Source organism: Narcine bancroftii, chromosome 13, assembly GCF_036971445.1.
Source record: "Narcine bancroftii isolate sNarBan1 chromosome 13, sNarBan1.hap1, whole genome shotgun sequence".
Taxonomy (NCBI): domain Eukaryota; kingdom Metazoa; phylum Chordata; class Chondrichthyes; order Torpediniformes; family Narcinidae; genus Narcine; species Narcine bancroftii.
The window spans coordinates 87,253,586-87,272,808 of record NC_091481.1 but is presented as its reverse complement, the minus strand read 5'-3'; the positions used below and the strand labels follow the sequence as shown (position 1 = coordinate 87,272,808).

The window sequence follows — 19,223 nt, the reverse complement described above, 5'->3', positions numbered from 1 at the left end:
TAGAGGAGTATACCTTTACCAGCTTAATCCATGTATGAAAAAAACAATGCAGATAGATTTGAGTTGAACAAGTAAGTCTGAAGATGCTGTGATTGTAGTTTTATACACAAAATTGCTGAATAAACTCAGCAGTTACAAAGCATTCTTTATAGCAAAGATGCATACATAAAGTTCATCTCCTTAGAGAATCTTCTGCAGTTTGAAACAAAACCCCGCACTGCCAGGAGGAAATTGTGAAAACTCTAAACTGATACTCCCAACATCAGAATCAAACCTGCATGTCAAGAACAATGAGGCACTTGCACAAAAAATCATGAGGGGCATGAATGAAGTGAATGCCTGAGTCTTTTCTCCTGGGTAGATTATTCGAGAATTAGAGGGCGTAAGGTTAAGGTGAGAGGAGAGAGATTTAAGAGGAAGCAGGAAGAAAATTTATAACCAGAGGTAGTCTGTATATGGAATAAGCTGCCAGAGGAAGCTACAGAAGTAGGAACAATTACAATGTTCAAAAAGCACTTGGACAGGTTTATAGATAGGAAGGGTTTAGGAGGGCAAATGTAGGCATAGGATCACCCAGAACGCAAACCTGTACGGCATGGACGAGTTGGGTTGAAGGGCCTGTTCTGTCCTCTGTGATTCTTAAACTCTTTCATTATTTTACTGTCCCAGTGTGTACAGGACTGGAATTGCCAACATTGCCACTTTGGAGATGTGGTAAACCACTGTAACGTATAATTATTTGGTTTTTGGCCAGTTGTACCCATGGCCTGTATAAAGGTGACTGTTCCACCACCCTCTGCAACTCAGTGCAAGACAACTGAACAGGAGGGACATGCTCTGTTTTCAAGTGAATTAAAGCCTGTAGGCTTCTCCACAATAATCACCTGAGTGATTGATGGTGCATCAGAAGGCTATCAGATTAGTATTTGACTTCTATTGAAAATGCTGATTATAATGTATTATGCAGAAAATATTTGTACGATTTTATGTGATGATGTTTTACTTTTTGGTCAAGGTTCCTTGCAGGAGCTGATTTCTCACACAGTGGTCCATTGGGCTCAGGAAGCTTTCATCCAGAATCCTGAACTTGTGCGGTTAATGTTCAGCTTGCTGCATAGACAATATGATGGTGTTGGTGAACTTATCCGGGCGATGCCGAAAGCATATATCATTAATGCTACATCTGTTGAAGACACTATGAACTTACTGGAATGTCTGGGTCAGATTCGTTCATTGCTCATTGTCCAGATGGGTCCAGAGGAAGAGAGACTTATGATCCAGAGTATTGGGTATGTATCAAGAAATTAAATTGTTATTGAGTTAAATAGATTGCATAATAGACCGTTGGGTCCATCCAGTGTGCTCACCAACATTTGTGGTCTCTTCAAGCTATTTTCTATCAATGCTCTTCGAATTCCAATACCATGAGTCTGTGAAAATGGAGATTGCACATGATGGAAACTGGAGCAAAAAGTGAATTGCTGGAGGAACTCGCAGGTCAAGCAGCATCTGTGAGGAGGGGAAGGAATTGCAAGTGTCGACAATTCCTTTCCCAGCACAGATGCTGCTTGACCTGCTATGTTCCTCTAAGATTTTTTCACCTTGAATCTCTCTATTTCATATATGATGCCAGCTTTTCGTGTTGCTGCCACAAAGCTCCATGAATTGATCTTAACTCCTATTGCTATCTAGGTCAAGCTTGTACGGTCCCTTTGTGATTAGATGGTTCTCAACCTGGTGATATGGTATTCTCTCACTTCCCAGAGATGCCCTACTCTTCTGATACAATCTATAAAGATTATTCACGATGTAGGTGAGGCAAAAGAAATGAAAGGAAAATTGATGAAGATGTGACAGAGAACACGCTGCTCAGACATAAGGAGGGAGTATAGGATTGATGGGAATTGTCATGACATCAGTAGATTGAAGGCCTTACTGCTGCAAATGCCTTTCCTCCAAATTCTCTAATCGTTGTTGACTGTCTGATATTTATGCCCCTCATTCTAAACATACGAAATATAAGAGAAGTCAGCCATATGGCCCACTGAACATACTCTGCTACTCAAAACGTTCATGACTGCACTGACTGGGGATTTAGCTACACCTATTTCCATAACCCATAATTCCCATACTGTTTAAAGAGCTATTTGTATGGTAAAAAAATTTAATGAGGAAACCTAAGCTGCTTCATTGGGAAGAGAATCCATTCCTTAGGCACTTTCAGGTGGCCAATTGACCTGCTTGTAAAGCCGCATATTTTGGCAAAATGCAGCTGTGGAAAGGCCACGTGAATGTGCCTAAAAGCGGCTGCATTCGGATGACGGTCAGCTGGCCAGCGCCTCACAGCTCCACTCCCAGTCCCCACACAGTCAGCCGGCCCGCGCGGACACAACCCCACACTGATCCCGCTGCCCCACTCTCTCCCCACTCACGAAATCAGTCCCCACACTTTCGAGCAGCTGGCGTGGACTGTCCCCACACTGTCGGGACTGTTTTTGTGAGTGGGGAGAAGGGGGCTGGAGCAGCCGGCAGGGGAGAAGTGGGTTGGCCGAAACAATGCCGGGACCCGACTTGAGTGCCTCCTTCTCCCCTGCCGGCTGCTCCAGCCCCCGTACTCCCCCGCCGGCCCGCTCCAGCCTTGAGTTGGGAGAGAGCGGGGCAGCAGGATCAGTGTGGAGACAGCCCCCGCCGACCACCCCACGGTGTGGGAACACCCCACGCTGGCCGCCGAATGGTGTGGGGACTAAATTCGTGAGTGGGGAGAGAGCGGGGCAGCGGGATCAGTGTGGGGACGTCCCCGCGCTGATAGCCCACTCTGGCTGTCCCAGCTGACAGCCAACCATCCTCAATTGACAGCCCAAGGGACAGGAGCTGGAATGCGCTCAGATGCACATCCCGGCACAGCTGTGCTTTCAATGCAATTTGAAGTGTAATTTAAAGGGCTGCTTCTGCTTCTTCAGGTGCATTCTTAGTGGAGAATGCACTGAAAAAGGTGAACCACTGCTCTCCAGAACAAGCAGTGCCCCCAACCACATCACCACCCCCTCCCTCCCCCTCCCCTCCCTCCTCCTCCCTCTCCACACCCCCTCCTCCCTCTCCACACCCCCTCCTCCCTCTCCACACCCCCTCCTCCCTCTCCACACCCCCTCCTCCCTCTCCACACCCCCTCCTCCCTCTCCACACCCCCTCCTCCCTCTCCACACCCTCTCCACACCCCCTCCTCCCTCTCCACACCCTCTCCACACCCCCTCCTCCCTCTCCACACCCCCTCCTCCCTCTCCACACCCCCTCCTCCCTCTCCACACCCCCTCCTCCCTCTCCACACCCCCTCCTCCCTCTCCACACCCCCTCCTCCCTCTCCACACCCCCTCCTCCCTCTCCACACCCCCTCCTCCCTCTCCACACCCCCTCCTCCCTCTCCACACCCCCTCCTCCCTCTCCACACCCCCTCCTCCCTCTCCACACCCCCTCCTCCCTCTCCACACCCCCTCCTCCCTCTCCACACCCCCTCCTCCCTCTCCACACCCCCTCCTCCCTTTCCACACTCCCTCTCCACACCCCCTCCTCTCTCTGCCCCGCTCTCTCTCCCCCCTCCTCTCTCTCCCCCCTCCTCTCTCTCCCCCCTCCTCTCGCTCCCCCTCCTCTCGCTCCCCCTCCTCTCTCTCTCCCCCCTCCTCTCTCTCCCCCTCCTCTCGCTCCCCCTCCTCTCTCTCCCCCTCCTCTCTCTCTCCCCCTCCTCTCTCTCTCCCCCTCCTCTCTCTCTCCCCCTCCTCTCTCTCTCCCCCTCCTCTCTCTCTCCCCCTCCTCTCTCTCTCCCCCTCCTCTCTCTCTCCCCCTCCTCAAATCTATGTCTCTGATTCTATTCTAAGTTGCAAGTAGAAACAACCTCTCTGCTTCCACCTAATCTATCCATGCACAATTTTCTCTTTCTGGAAGATCCACCCCCCCCCCAACCAATCATCATTCTAAATTCCAATGAGTATCACCCCATGCTGCTTAATCTCCCTTCATAAACTGAATCTGTTATTTCCAGAAGCAACATGGAGAACGTCCCGAACACCACCTCCAAAGCCAGAGTAGCCTTTCTCAAGTAATGAGAACAAAACTGCCAATGGTTCAGGTGTGACCTCACTAGTATCATGTGCAGTTGAAGCAGAATGACCTTGCTCTGTAATCCACTCCCTCTCGTGAAGGCCAACATCCTATTTGGTTTTTGATTACCTACTACGCTTGCAAAACCACTTTTTTCTGTTGTTGCTCAAGCACCTCCACGTCTCTCAGCACATTGGCAAGTTCAAATTTTCACCTTTACTCTTATCCTTTCCAAAAAGGTTGACCTCACATTGACCTATAATCAATGTTTCTGACTTGAATCTTTTGTCAAGGTCTGAGCAGAATAACTCTTCTCACTGCACCAGGTACAATGTGACAAAACACTTGAACTCGGACCATTTAGGATGATTAGTGTAGAGTTCAATGCCTTCTCAATTCAAATGCTCATTAAGAGCTTTTGTTACATATCACAAGAGTACGAACTCACACCATTTGTCAGATAGTGTATTCCAGATTCTGACCGTTGGGTTAATAGTTTTTCTTCAGAATGCTGGTGCCCCACTGACTCCTCACCTGAGATCAGTGTCTTGGTTTTGGATATTTCCGTTATGATGAAAAGTTTCCTGATTTTTTTTTAAAGACACGCAGCACAGCAACAGGCTATTTCAGCTGCCCAATTATATTCAATTAACCTACAATCCCAGTACAATTTTTTTGAAATTTTCATTAAAAAAGAATACATTCATAGTAATATTTATAATTACGTTAATAATACCATAATATATTTCTTGATGTAAATACCATATTTTCAGGGGGGGGGAGTTGGATTAGAAGAAGTGGATGAATCGATATCTATAAATCTCATAAGGCTTCCAAATTTGACAAATGTGTATCATAATTATCTGTCATGTTATAAGTAATTTTTTCTAATGGGAGATGATGTTTTATTTCATTAAACCATTCTTCTATTTTTTTTTACATTACTTTCCATTTTCCACGTTTCAGCTACACACTTTCTCGCTACTACTGTTGCTAAACTCAAAAATCTCTTTTTATATTTGTCTAACTCCAACTTGATAATTTTTATCCTATATATTACCCAACAGAAAGATTCTTGGATCTAATTTAACCCTTATTTTTAATATCTTCTCTAACAACATACAATTCTTTCCAAAAATCTTTTACCTTTTCACACAACCATACTGAATACAAGAAATTACCAACCTCTTATTTACATCTAAAGCATTGAGTAGAAAAATTTGGGTTAATTTTATTCAACTTGTACGGTGCATAGAACATTTGATGTAAAAGAAAATTATATTGACCTATTTGGTCTCTAACATTAATTGTACAGTATTAGTTACACAGTCTTTACATAATTTCATCCATATTTCTTCTTGAATTTGTATATTTAATCCTGTTCCCATTTCAATTTGGTTTTGTACAGATTTTTTTTCTCCTTTGTTTCTTTTAATTTATAATACATAGTGGTTATAAATCTCGGAATAATAAAGATATCTGTGCTCTGGAAGCCTCAAATGTGTTCCTATGTTCCTCTTCAAGTATGATTGTAAATGATAATATACAAATATTGTATTTTGTAATATCCCATACTTCTTTAATTGACCAAATATCATGAAAATTGAGCCTCTAAAACAATCTTGAATTTTTTTATACCTTTTTCATACCAAATGTCAAATAAAGAATTATTCATTGGAAATGGAAGAAGTTGATTTCGTCTTAAAGTCATTTGAGCCAACTGACAATGTCTTGTACCTTTCTACATGTATTCCATTCCATATTCGAAGCAAATATTTAAAAAATTTTTTTTTTCCTACCTTTAAAATTTTTTTCATAATTCCATTTATACAATATTTGCTCTGGACTTCACCTATATTATTCATCTCAATATCTACCCAAGGTACTACCCCCCCCCCCCAACCCTTTGATACCAACAAGACAAAAATCCCAATTGAGCTGCCTTAGAGACATTTTTTTAAAAATCCTCCTTGATTTTTTTTCTATACTTATCCTTGCTGATTTTTCTCTCCATAAAAATTCTAATACTCTTATTTAATTATCTAAAACACATTTCAGGCACCTGAATTGCTAATGTTTGAAATAAGTATTAAATTCTAGGAAAAATATTCATTTTGATACAATTCACACGCCCTATTAATGTTATTTGTATTTCCTTACATCTTTTTAAGTCTTTCTCTAATCTTTAAAAGTAGTAAATAGTTCAATTTATATAAATTATTCAATTGTTTACTTACTATTATCCCCAAATATTTAACCACATCATTTTGCCATTTAAATTTTAACTAACATTTTACATTGTGTATAGATTGCATTAACCATTGGCATCATTTCACTTTTATGCACATTTACCTTATATCCTGATACTAATCCATAATTCTATTAATCTTTTAATCAATGAGATTTCTGGTTTAGTAAAATATACTATAATACCATCTGCAAAATGATTAATTTTATGAACTTTATCTCCTATCTCAAAACCAGTAATTTCCTCATCTCTTCGAATCACTTCAGCTAATGGTTCTATTGCCAATGCAAATAGAAATGGTGAGAGTGGGCAACCCTGCCGAGAAGACATTTGCCAATATTTTCGCCTTTGGTTCATTATACAATGAATATCTCAGGAAATCCAAACTTGTCTTGTATAACCCTGGTACATTTTGAACAGTGGGAGGAAACCAAAGCACCCGGGGAAAACCCATGGAGACACCGACCGGAAGAATGTACAAACACCTTACAGACAGTGCCGGATTTGAACCACAGTCCCGATCACTGGTGCTGTAACAGCATTGCACTAACCACCGCGCTAACTATGCCACTCTATCTATCCTATCTAAACCCTTCATAACTTTGCATTGCTCATTTAGACCCCCCTCAGCCTCCTAGGCTTAAGGAAAACAAGCCAGCTTATCCAGATTTTCTTTGTAACCGAAATGTTTTAACCCTGTCAATGTTGCGACCAACCTCCTCTGCAGCCAGACCAGTGTATCACATCCTTCCTATATAGGAACAGGCTTTGACTGGGCCCAGTCATGCCAACTGTACACAGACCCCACTTTACCAAACATCCTATACATCTTGTGGGTTGTTCGGTAAAAATCTGTCGGTGTAAATTGCCCTAAATGTGTTGACCACACTCGAGGTCAGGATTGAAATCGATTGCTGGAGCTGTGAAGTAGAAACTCTCTCATCTGCACCTATTGACTGATGGAATTAAGTCTCCTGAGAATGATGGTGTAAAATGCCTTGTAATGTCTTGTTCATTTCACAGTAAAGTCGAGATGTGGATTTGATAGTAAATTGAAATGGATCTAAAAGTCTTTTAAAAGGTGCTATGTTAGTCTTGCAATATCATGGCCGCGATTATACTTGAGAACAGTGCAATATGACATTTTCAAGAAGGCGACAGGAAAAGATATTTAAGCAATTTTTATTGCTTTTCAGAAACATCATGAACAATAAAGTCTTCTATCAGCATCCAAACTTGATGCGTGCTTTGGGCATGCACGAAACTGTCATGGAAGTAATGGTGAATGTGTTGGGTGGTGGTGATTCCAAGGTATTTGTTTTTTTTAAATTCTGATTTGAACAATATGTATATAATCACATCTTACGTCAACAACATTTTAAAATATTTTTCCAACTTGGGCTGAGTCGCTTTGCGCTGAGGAGACTTGCTGGGCAGGCATCAATTTTGCGCCGAGGGAACTCGCCAAGCCAGCATCAGGGGACTTCAGGGTCTGGTGGTGTTCTGATGTTCTTCAAATTTGTGACACCTCCGCTCTGTCTGGGACCTTCCAGTAGACCACGGTTTCAATTTCCTTCTCCATTCCCATGTAGACATCTTTGATCTCAGATTCAGCCATTTATGGCATGGCCAAATGTAAACTTGTGAAACAGCACATCATATTCCTTCTGGATCGTCTTAAACTTTATGATGTTCTAAATTTTTTAAACTGCCTTTGTCTGGATTTACTGTTTTAATCTCTTTTCTTACCTCCTCCCCTTCTTATTTTTCTAATTTTCCCCCCGTTCCAGTGGTGTCTCCCTCTCCCTGCCTCTCCACCCATCCCATTGTTTCTCTAATGCCTTCATTACCTCCTAATTTCCCTCAACTTTCACACTCCTTTTTCTTTTCCCCTTGATATACTTGAAAACACACCTTTCTACTCTTGATAAAGGGCCCTGACCCAAACTGTTGATTGACCATTTCTACCCATGGATTCTGTATGACCCACTGAGTATCTCCAGCAGTTCATTGTTTCGTCCATCTGTACCCAGGTGTTTGTTGATCGATAGCTCCAACATTTGCCTCAGCACCACTATTTTGGTGATTGCAACACACAAAATACTGGAGGAACTCAGTGGACCAGGCAGTATCCATAGAAAGCAATTGACAATCAATGATTTGGACCATAACTTCATCAGGAATAGCAAGAACTGGACATAAATCAAATTAAAATGGTGGGGGTAGGGGAAAGAGCACTGGTTGGAAAATGGCAAGTGAATACAGGTGGGTGGGGAAGAAATGTGGCATCCGTCCTTTTCTTTCTATTCCTTTCTTCCCCCTTCGCCTGATTTCACCCATCATCTGCCAGCCCATGCTCCTCCCCCATATTTTTTAATGACTATCTAATGTCTTCTGTATGCCTCCTGAGACACACGGAGTCACTTTTAGCATTTTGTGCGTTGCTCCAGTTTTCCAACATGTTCAGTCTTTATTGCCTGCCTTTGGAGATTGCATTCTTTTTCTGCTTCCCTTCCATTTCCTGTGTTTCAGTTGCTTCTGGGGTATTAAATATCTTCTACAGTGAAAGTCAGTGCAAACTATTTAATCTGTTTAATTCATCTGACATCTCCCTATTTTCCATTATTAATTCTTAAAGCTAACTAGTGGTTACCTTGTTAACATGTCAAAATATCCTAACCTGTGTAACTTTTTATATTTAGCTAGTTTTAACAATCAAATTTTCTCTACTCCGCCTCAATATGAACTACCAGTTGGTGGTATTGATTGAGGCACCAGGGTACCACAGACACCATGTTTTCAACATTGCCAACATTGTTCTTTCTGGGAGATATTGGTGAAGTACAGATTTGACTAAACTAAACACCAAATTCAATTTGTGAAGATCACTTTGTCAGTAGCCAGGAAGTGTGTAGCGGTTGCGTTGAAGTCAAACTCTCAATTTAGGATTAAATGATGGAATACGGAAATGCAGAGTTACATTCCCCTGGAGAAGATTACTTATAACTTGATGATGAAATATGAGGCACATAGGTGCACAGATATAATTTTCACCCCCCCCACCCCGCCCCCACATAAGGAAACTATCCATCCCAGCAGGTAAAGGATTCAGAATATGAAATGAGAAATGTGGCACAAACGATGTGTGTTTTTATTTAATACCCGGGATCCTCCAGCTTCAAGGAGGATGTGTTTTTTGCCCTGACCTGTTTTTATTTAATACCCGGGATCCTCCAGCTTCGAGGAGGATGTGTTTTTTGCCCCGACCTATTGGGAAGTTGGGATCAGTGGAAGAAGGAGGAGGAAATAAGGACTTTAAATCACACAGAAAGAGAATGTAAAATTCAATTATTGGTTTGCATTAGTCTTTGGAAAATCAAAAATAAAATATTCAAAAAAAAAAGACAGCATCTGGAATCTGCTGTTTTAAAAAAAGGACAAAAGGTAAATAGGGTTAAATAGGGTAAATAGGCCAGTGAACTTCATGTCCAGAGTTGGGAAAATGCATGAACCTATCAATAACAACGAAATAGTGAGACAACTGGATAAAAATTGTTCAATCAAACCTAAAATGGTGGGGCATAGATTTAGGAAGGACAGGTCATGTTGAGTTCTATGAGGATATAATAAGGGCAGTAGATAGAGGGGACTAGGGTAATGTGGTATGCTTAGATTTCTGGAAGGCATTTGATAAGATGCCTAAAAGACTCTGAGATAAAGATGCATGGAGCTGGGGGGAATGGATTAACATGGATTGAAGATCAGCTAACCAAAAGAAGGCAGAGAGTTGGGATAAATGGGTGATTGGCAATTGGTGACGCAGGAATCAGTGTGGGATCCACGACTGCTTGCAATATACAAAAATAATTTGGAGGAGCGGTCCAAGGGTAGCTACACCTGATGATGACACAAAGTAGAAAAGGAAATTATATTGAGGGCATGGAAAACCTGTAGAGACCTATAAATAGATGAAGTGGGTAGGCAAATGTCTGCTTTGGTAAACTTTTGGAGAGAAATAATAAATCATACTATTATTTGACTAGTAAAAATTGCAGCATACTGATGTACAGAGAGACCTGGAAGTTCTTATGCAGTTATTTTGTTAAGTGCAACAGGTAACCAAGAAGATACATGTAGATAGGATGTTGGCCTTCATTGTTGGAGGGATGAATTTCAGAGCAAAGAGGCTCTGCTGCAGCTGTACATGGTACTGGTGAGGCTGCACCTGGAGTACTTCATGCAGTTTTGGACTCGACGCTTAAGAAAAGATATACTGACTTCGGGGATGGTGCAGAGAAGGTTCACGAGATTAATTCAGAAAATGAGGGAGTTTAGGAGGAGAAATTAAGTTCCCTGGGACTCTACTCATTGGAGTTTAGAAATAAAGGTAGATCTTTCAAAATCTGTAAAATTCTGCAACGAATAGATCAGCTAGAAGTAGGGAAATTGTTTCCACAAGCAGGTGAGGTTAGAACCAGGGAACATAGCCCTAAGATTCAAGGAGTCGATTTGTCAGAGATAAAGAGGAACTGTTTCTCCCAGAGTCCAACGAATGTATGGAATTCTCTGCTTCACTGAATGTATTTAAGACAGATTTTTGAACAGTAAACAAATTAAGGGTTATGGGAAAACATTGGAACCGAGTCCACAGCCTGATCAGCCATGATCTTATTGAATGGAGGAGCAGGCTTGAAAAAAAAGGTGGCCAACTCATGTACCCGTTTCTTATGTTCTCTTGTTTGCTTGGAACTTTTGCACCCTTCAAAACAGAAGAGTCTCCATGGATTGTGATTTTACTTGTGACTTCAACACTTTAAGTGAAAAGTTTTATCTTTGCAGATATGTTTTCAGGAGTTACTTATTCATCATGAGACAATATTTGGATGTGCTCTATTAAATGTTAATCAATGTTCATTTCACTTCCATTGCCCTATGTTTGTAGGAGATACGGTTCCCCAGAATGGTCACAAACTGCTGCCGATTCTTGTGCTATTTCTGTCGCATCAGTCGTCAAAATCAAAGAGCCATGTTTGATCATTTAAGCTACCTATTGGATAATAGTGGCATTGGACTGGGTAAGAAATTCATTTAGTCTGAAGCCTTTTATGAAGATGCTCATTTTTAGGCAAAACTATTGATTTTACTGGCATTTTGAAAAACTTAATAATTCAACAACTTTCTACCTCCCTTTGTCCTGTCATGGTAGCACTTCCATTTATGATTTGCTATAAATCAAATCCTGTTGGCTCACATTCTGATTTATTGTTATCCTATGTGGCACAATTCCTTGAAATGGGATATCTTCTGGAATGTTTTACAAATCAGGCCATAGAAAATGTTCAGTTCTCGATACAGGGTATTAGTCGTGACGAGATCTTTCATGTTCCTTGATGATCTTAGTTACATAGAAACTCTGCTGTGAGCTTGTATGACCTGGTAACTAAAATAGGGAGCCCTTCCTTGCCTTACCCAGCAGAAGCATAACTAATGGAAAGACAAAGTTGCTGGAATTTTGATTCTAATGTCACAGTGAAGGTTTCGCAGGAAAAATGCAGAAACGACAGTAAAACTCTGATCATCAAAATGGTCGGGACCGGGCCTATGTCAGATAAACTTTTTTTTTCGGAGAACAAGTCAATTTTAAAAACAGCTGATTACCACAGCAAATCACTTGTAACGGAGTTTAAACCACAACAAATAACAAGGGAAGGCGTCTTAAAATAATGTTTAATCCTCACCAAAAAAACACTGGCCACCACCAATCACCGAGAGGGGGGAGATAGTCTGACATTTCTGTTTCTTTCACCCGATGGACATTATTTTCTTGAAGATTTGTCTATTGAATGATGAGGTTCTTAAAATGTAATTGACCACACATTTGTTAGATTTGCCTGTTTTTAAAAAAAAAAAACAGATTTTGTAAGCAAGATTCAGGGGAGTAGATTTAAGACAGAGGAGGAACTGCTTCTCCTCTGGAGTTTTGTATCTGTCCAGAGAAGCAATAGAAGCTGCCTCATTGAATGTACTTAAGATGCGGACAGATGAATGTGTGAATAATTAGGAAATTAGAAGTTATAGAAAATGGGTGGGTAAATAGAGCTGAGTCCATGGCCAGATCAGGCATGATCTTGAATGGTGGAACAGGCTCGGCGCAACAAATACTGTCGTCAACTTCTGCTCCCATTTCATTTGTGATCAGCTCAAGCTGAATTTCTACTTAAAAAATATTTTTTTTTGCACACTGCTGACAAACTACTTTTTCTAACAAATGTAACATATGCTTCTGAAACTGCAGACTTTGATTTAATAAGAAAGTTTGTTGGTCAAGAATTCTCCGAACCTCTCTACTTGTTTCTTCCACAGCAGTCCTAATTTTCTTTTGTTCTTCCAGCATTGATTCCATTAGTCTTATACTTTTCTTGTGTAAGTCAGAATTGGATGCTTTCCTCTTTTTCATGGGTCCCAATTCATTTCTGTAACAATGGGGGGGAAAAAGATGCAGAATACTTAGTTATAATGCATGCATGAAATGAAAGGTTCACTGCTCACATCCAAAACTTGTGATTATCATGAGATACTTAACCCGCTACATAGTTAAAATAATTTCAGCAGGGGAAAGAAATTAAAGGAGAAATAGATCGATGAGTCCAATTGTTTAAAGTTGCAAGGGTGGACATGGGGAGAATAGGGGAATTCACTGAAAAAGAACCCCCTTTTATGAAATGATGTAATCAAGTCAGACACAAGGTGACCTTGTGGGAGGGCCCATGAATTTTTTTTAATCTGGACTTTGTGGTAAACCACTATGTATGTATATATTTATGTGTCTGGGCACACCCATTGGCCAACTGTACCTTGGCTCCTCCCACAAGCTCCTGAATAGAGATAACAGACCCTCTGCCCCCTCCTCAGTTCAGGACAGTCAACCAGCAGGGATGTGCCTTCATTCAATTGCGAATAAAAGCTTGTCAGTTTTGCTCAACTTCTGAATCATTGGTGCCTCAGGCTTAAAATAGAATTTTAAAAACATTTTTGGTCTCTCTGCAGAAGTTCCATCTTTTTTTTTAATCAGTCTCACATTATTTTTCTTACTAGCGTGAATTTATGTGCAGTGCCTCCAAATATTATCTGAATTCAGACAGGAGCTCAGCATAGAACTGTAGAGAAGATGGGAACAACAGTAATCACCACCTGATTGAACTTGGCTGATTGTAGTAAAGTGGCTAGGATTTTATTGTAGACAACTTCCACTCATCGTGCAAACTGAGAATAAATTAAAATACAGTTTCCAAATACTTTTGGGATTGGTGCTAGGTCTACTGATGTTTTTCATCTATATTAATGACTTGGATGACAATGTAGTTAGGAAGTTTGTGGTTGACACTATAGTGGACAGTGATGGTTATCTGAGATTATAAGATCTAGATGAAGTGGCAAAATGGGGGAAGGAATGGCAGATGGAATTTAGCTCTGATAAATGTGAGGTGTTGCACTTTGCTGGGTTAAATTGGGGCAGGACTTAGTAAATGGTAGGACCCTCGAGTGTTGAAGAACAGAGATAGTTAGGATACAGGTACATAGTTCCTGAAAGCGGTGATTCAGGTAGTCAGAGTGGAGAGGAGGCAACTGGAGTCCTTGGTCAGGGCATTGACTACAGGAATAGGGACGTCATGTTGCAATTGTACAGGATGTTGGTGAGACTGCAAAGGGAGTATTGTCCACTTTTTTTCCCACCCAGCAAATGAAGGATGTCAATAAACTGAAAAGGGTGCAGAAAAGATTCAGGAGGATGATGGGAGGATGAATAGATTTGAATTGGATTGATTGCAAATGCTCTTCCTGGAGGTTAGGAAGGGGGATCTTAGAGTTTTAAAACAAAATATGAGAGCATCAATGGAGTAAATTGAAATAGCATTTTTACCCCAGAGTAGGTGAATCTAAAACTCATAGAAGTTGAGTTAAGGTGAGAGGAAAAAGAATTAAGAGACCTGAGGAGCAGGTTCTTCAGAAGCTGGAGGGTATATAGAGCAAGCTGCCGGAGGATGTGGTAGAGATGGGGACTACTGAAACATTCAATGAACATTTAGACTGATTTACAGATAGGAAACGTTTGGAGGGAAGTATTTGAATGCAGGCAGTTGAAACTAGCTTGGGCAGCATGGATGAGAGGGGCCTCTTTCTGTGATGTGGAACTCTTCTGACTGTAAATTGGCCTCATATTTACTATAAATGAGAAAAGACAGGACTGAAACGCTAACGGTAATTAAAGATTTTCCACAAAGAATACTTTTAATACAGAACTGTCTGAGAGATAAGGCTACAAGTAAAAGGATGAAAAGTTCATTTAAAAACTTGTTTCTTTTAAAGTCAGTATTCAGTGACAAATCATGATCTTGATTGAACAGTCACGAAAAATTTGAACAAATCTCAGAGGAAGCAGTAGTTAGAGGAATTAAAAGACACACATTGGACTGATCCAGAGTTTTAATGCAAATTACTAGTTCCAAGGAGCTTCTCATTGAAAGTCTCAAGTTTGACCATCTATATATTGGTTGAGAAAACTTTCTTAGATACACTGAATTAATTCTGTCCCAGTTATAAATGACTTATTATTACAACCCTATCTTTCTTGCTGTTATCTGTGATCTCCCTTCATATTTGCTCTGCTATTTGTATTGAGGAATTGAATTAGTGATCCTCCCTTTCTTAATTCTGTTCTACTCAAATACCCTCACCAAAGATCCCAAAAGAATAGCTTCCAAGTTGTACTGTGATATTCTTCAGATCAAAAACACAACTCCCCCTTCTCTCTTAGTTCCACTACTGTCACGCCTGTGGCATCAGGTCATTGAGCTGGCCAATGCTTTCCATGCCAAAACCATGAATCTTTATTTTTTAATAAAATTCCAGTCCCGTGCACCTATCCATGCACTGACTTAAATATTAAGTTTGAATTCCAAATATGAAAGATGTATTGGTCATTTCTATGAACATCATTTTATTAACAAATTTATTCAATTAAAATAAGTCTTTTATTGTTATCTGATTGTACAAATATAACCTGATGAAACAGCATTTTCCGGTCCTCAGTGCTAAACCTGCAGACTCACAACCAGACCTAACATGTGTACAGACAAACAATACTTATTTAGGACAAGCATGTTGTCTAAATAAATAAATGCATGTTGTTAAATGAATATGCACGTTTCAGATGATTAGTGTGAGCAGTTCCTTTGGTTGTTCAGCGTTCTCACTGCCCACATACCAATCAAACCCATTTTAGCAAATTCATAAATAACTGGCTATTCCATATGGAAAAAGTAAATTGAGAATAGAATCTTTTGAATCTTACTTCAGTTTGGGCTTGATCCATAATTAAAATGAAAAAAAATTGACTTGCCTTAGCTGTGAAGAATAAAAACTTGATGAATTTTCCTTGAGGTCAGACTCGTAAGAACTTCCCTCAGATATCAAGACATCTTCATTTGGAAACGTTTCTTTCTGTGAGGGTGATGGAGTTTCTGATTTGGAAACTGAAGGTAATTGCGGGATATCCTCAGATATACTGGCTTCATCTTGCCCAGGGAACTGAGCGAGCATCCTGTGGATAGCTTCATAGTAGGGCCAGTAGGAAGAAGAAGCTACACTTCCACATGTAGCTTTCAGTTTTCTGATTGAAATAGGAACTATTAGTTAGAAATAATTTGCCATATAAGACAAAACAGTAAACCTATCACTTTCATTAATAAAACAAAAATTGCATTCCTTATGACAGGTAAAAAATTTTATGTATTTATAGAATTAAATGAAAAGAGAAGAATCAACTTTTCTGCCAAAATGGAAGACTAAGACTCAGAAGGAATTACCAGTCATTTTTAGCAACGATAATAAAATAAGGAGTCTTACAGTAAATGTATATTCAAAGTATTAAAATTCTTGAATAGTTTTTATAAAATGACATACTACTATTTCCATATTTTGATGAGCAAAATCATGATTTGAGAAGCTCATGGATTAACACTTGCAATAAAAATTTGCTCAGTTAAAAGTGATGTTTTCATGAATTTATAGGAATCATTGTGCTTTTACATTGAATCTGTCTTTTTTTTTGTCTAGGTACAGAACCTGTAAACAGGCCCTTCAATCCAACTTGTCCATATCCACGAAGCTAGTCTCCAGCTCTTTTCCTTCCTCCTTCTACGAGAGAGCTGCCTTTCTTATTTCTACACCATCACCTCTCAGCTTTTGTCCTCTTCCCCATCTCACCTGTATCTACCTATCACTTGGTAGCCTGTCCTCCCTTCCCCTCTTCCTCCCCCCCCAACCGTGCCGCCCTTTTAAAATTGTTATTTTTTTCTGAATGCTTCTGAAACATACAAACATTTCAAAAATGTAAGTGTGAATTTAAAACAAGATAAAAGGCAAAAAACTCATATTCTTCAAATTAAACTAAATAATTTCCAATCCTTCCAATTTAAACACATTGACCACATCAAAAAAAATTAAATTAGCAAGCTGCTAGAGATTTATATACAAGGAAACTTCAAGAATATTTTAGTAATAACCCAGTAATTTTCATTAAAATCAATGAGAAATGATCCCTGGTGGATAATATCCTGGCAAATTCTCACTGTAAGTGATCCTTTATTTCCGCATATTTCCCATTGAACACACTATGATGACTGAGAAGTTGGTGTCATCTTGGAATTTGAACACGTGTTGAATTTTAGTTTTGTGGAGCCATGAGTGTGTTTGTTGAAAGTTTCACTATCGTTAATCGACAAAATCCAGGATATTGTTTTCTTGATTCCAACATTACAATGTACAACATTTCCAAGTTTTGTAGCTGTTTTCACAATAAGAAATTTTGGTATTTTCTGAAGATATTGACTGTTCTTAGAATCGATGAGCAGATGCCAATTTAATACAGTACCAATTCTCAGAGAAAGCAGTGTTGCAAGTTAATACATTTTGTAATGCAAATACAGTGCTTACCTGTATTGAAAGGTCAGATTAGTAACTTTAGTCCTTATTTGATCCTTATCACGATTTATCCCAGTTGCCTCAAAAAATTCTTCAGCTATCTTTTCATATACTTTAGCATTTCTCTTGGCTGTTCGTAGATCTGACAGATACTCATTCCATATACGTATCAGAACACTTGTTTCAACCTCGGTCCAGTTACTGGATCGTTTGGGTTTCTCTATCTGTGCAGCAGAACTACTGCTGCCACTGTTACAAGCTGCCATTTTGGAAATACATCAGCATATCGTGAGAAGCTTTAAACATCTTATCTCAGAGTTCATGACTAATGACTAATTGAAAAGCTTTTAAATTCTGGCAAGCATTTCTACAACCCTTTGGAAAGCATTCAAAAGGTTTTAGATAAAAGGGTTGATGATGGATGACTAACACAAGTTCTTTCAAGTGAAAGCTTCTAGAATGTTACCGTCTGACAAGGGTGCAGGATTTTGGCATTCCTTGTATTTAAATACTTGAAGCTTTTTTCAGCTGGTGCCTGTTAGCTCTTGCAATAAAGTGGCTGTTGCCAGGGTAACATTGTACTAGTGTACAATGTACTAGATGGTCTAACTGATGATGCTACTTTCGTTAAAAGCTTTTAATTGGTTCCCTTCACAAATTGACGGTGGCTCTTAAATTCTAAAAGCTTTCAATTGAACCTTTTGAATTAGCCATCTGCCAGTGGTGCAATCAGTGCAATTAAGAGATGAAATCTATGTGACAATCTACATTGTTCTTCGTTCCAGTCGCGCAATAGAAAATACTATAGTTTAACTTCAGAAAATGCTAACCTTACAGTATGTCAAACATTAATTCAGTTTTATTAATATTCTAATAATAATAATGCATTTCTTCTGGATGCTTTTGCCTTCTAATGAAATATATTCAATAAATGGGTTTTTTTTCTCCTTAATTCATAGTATATTGTCATGGTAAAATCTGGAGATACACGATAAGAGTCTCCAGGTGACTTCAGACCACATTTTTATTAAATTTAACTTTTTAAATTAAATTTAAACATACATCTTGGTAACAGACCATTTTGGCCCTCAAGCCTGTGCTGCGCAATTTACACCCAATTAACCTCCAACCCTCGCACATTTTGAACAGTGGGAGCCCCTGGGGAAACCCATGCAGAAGTGGGGAGAATGTACAAACTCCTTGCAGACAGAGTAGGATTCGAACTTGGGTCCCCGATCACTGGTGCTGGAACAGTGTTGCACTAACCTGTGCTGCCCCTCCAGGAATTGGTTGACATTAATTGTCATTTGAAATGACCAAGCAGTCCAACTGTATAAAATAAAAACCAGACAGACTACTTGGCACCTGATTTTATTTTCAGTAGTGAAATTTCAGTGATGTATTTGATAATAGCAGCTTTTCAATACTGACCTTGCTAGCATTTACAAACTCTAAAAGGAGCTGTCAGTTTCATGATGTAATGACAGTAAACACGGAAGACTCCAAATCTGCATCATTCCATCTGCACTATTGACATGAAATGTCATTGCCCAATGCTTTGTAGATTACTCGAAATGCAAAACTGACCACGTTCCACCATTGGCAAACCCAGTACCATCACTTCATTCACATGGTATTAGTTATAGGCATTGCAACACAGCACAGACTTGGAAGGTGACAAAACATTAGCATAATGCTTCCAATTCATCTGCATTTGTGAGGTTTGTTGTGCCAAGAACATGAATAATTATAATATTGCTTTAATGTCAACTTCTCCAGTTTTCATTAGCCTCCTATCCCTATTTCTCCTTTCCTCTCGTGCTCTCTCTCTCTCTCTTTCTGTCTCCTTTCCTCCAGCTCTGCATTCACAGAGCCATCTCTCCCCTAACCAATTCTCACC

The 19,223-nt window shown here is 39.9% G+C and overlaps 2 protein-coding genes across 12 annotated transcripts in view; one reads left to right on the top strand and one right to left on the bottom strand.

Annotated features, from left to right (window-relative positions):
- LOC138748799 (ryanodine receptor 1-like) overlaps nt 1-19,223 on the top strand; it is a 394,433-nt gene that overhangs the window by 155,413 nt on the left and 219,797 nt on the right. For all 11 annotated transcript variants that reach the window (XM_069909562.1, XM_069909560.1, XM_069909558.1 and 8 more), the window contains 3 exons: nt 1,016-1,289; nt 7,537-7,651; nt 11,283-11,415. In XM_069909562.1, the coding sequence (XP_069765663.1) occupies nt 1,016-1,289; nt 7,537-7,651; nt 11,283-11,415 (522 nt within the window). The remainder of the gene's footprint in view (nt 1-1,015; nt 1,290-7,536; nt 7,652-11,282; nt 11,416-19,223) is intronic.
- Nucleotides 12,222-17,589, bottom strand: LOC138748698 (myb/SANT-like DNA-binding domain-containing protein 1). Its single transcript, XM_069909310.1, has 3 exons — nt 17,336-17,589; nt 15,741-16,010; nt 12,222-12,231 (listed from the first exon to the last, which is right to left on the bottom strand). The coding sequence occupies exons 1-3, from the start codon at nt 17,587-17,589 to the stop codon at nt 12,222-12,224; spliced, it is 534 nt and encodes a 177-aa protein (XP_069765411.1).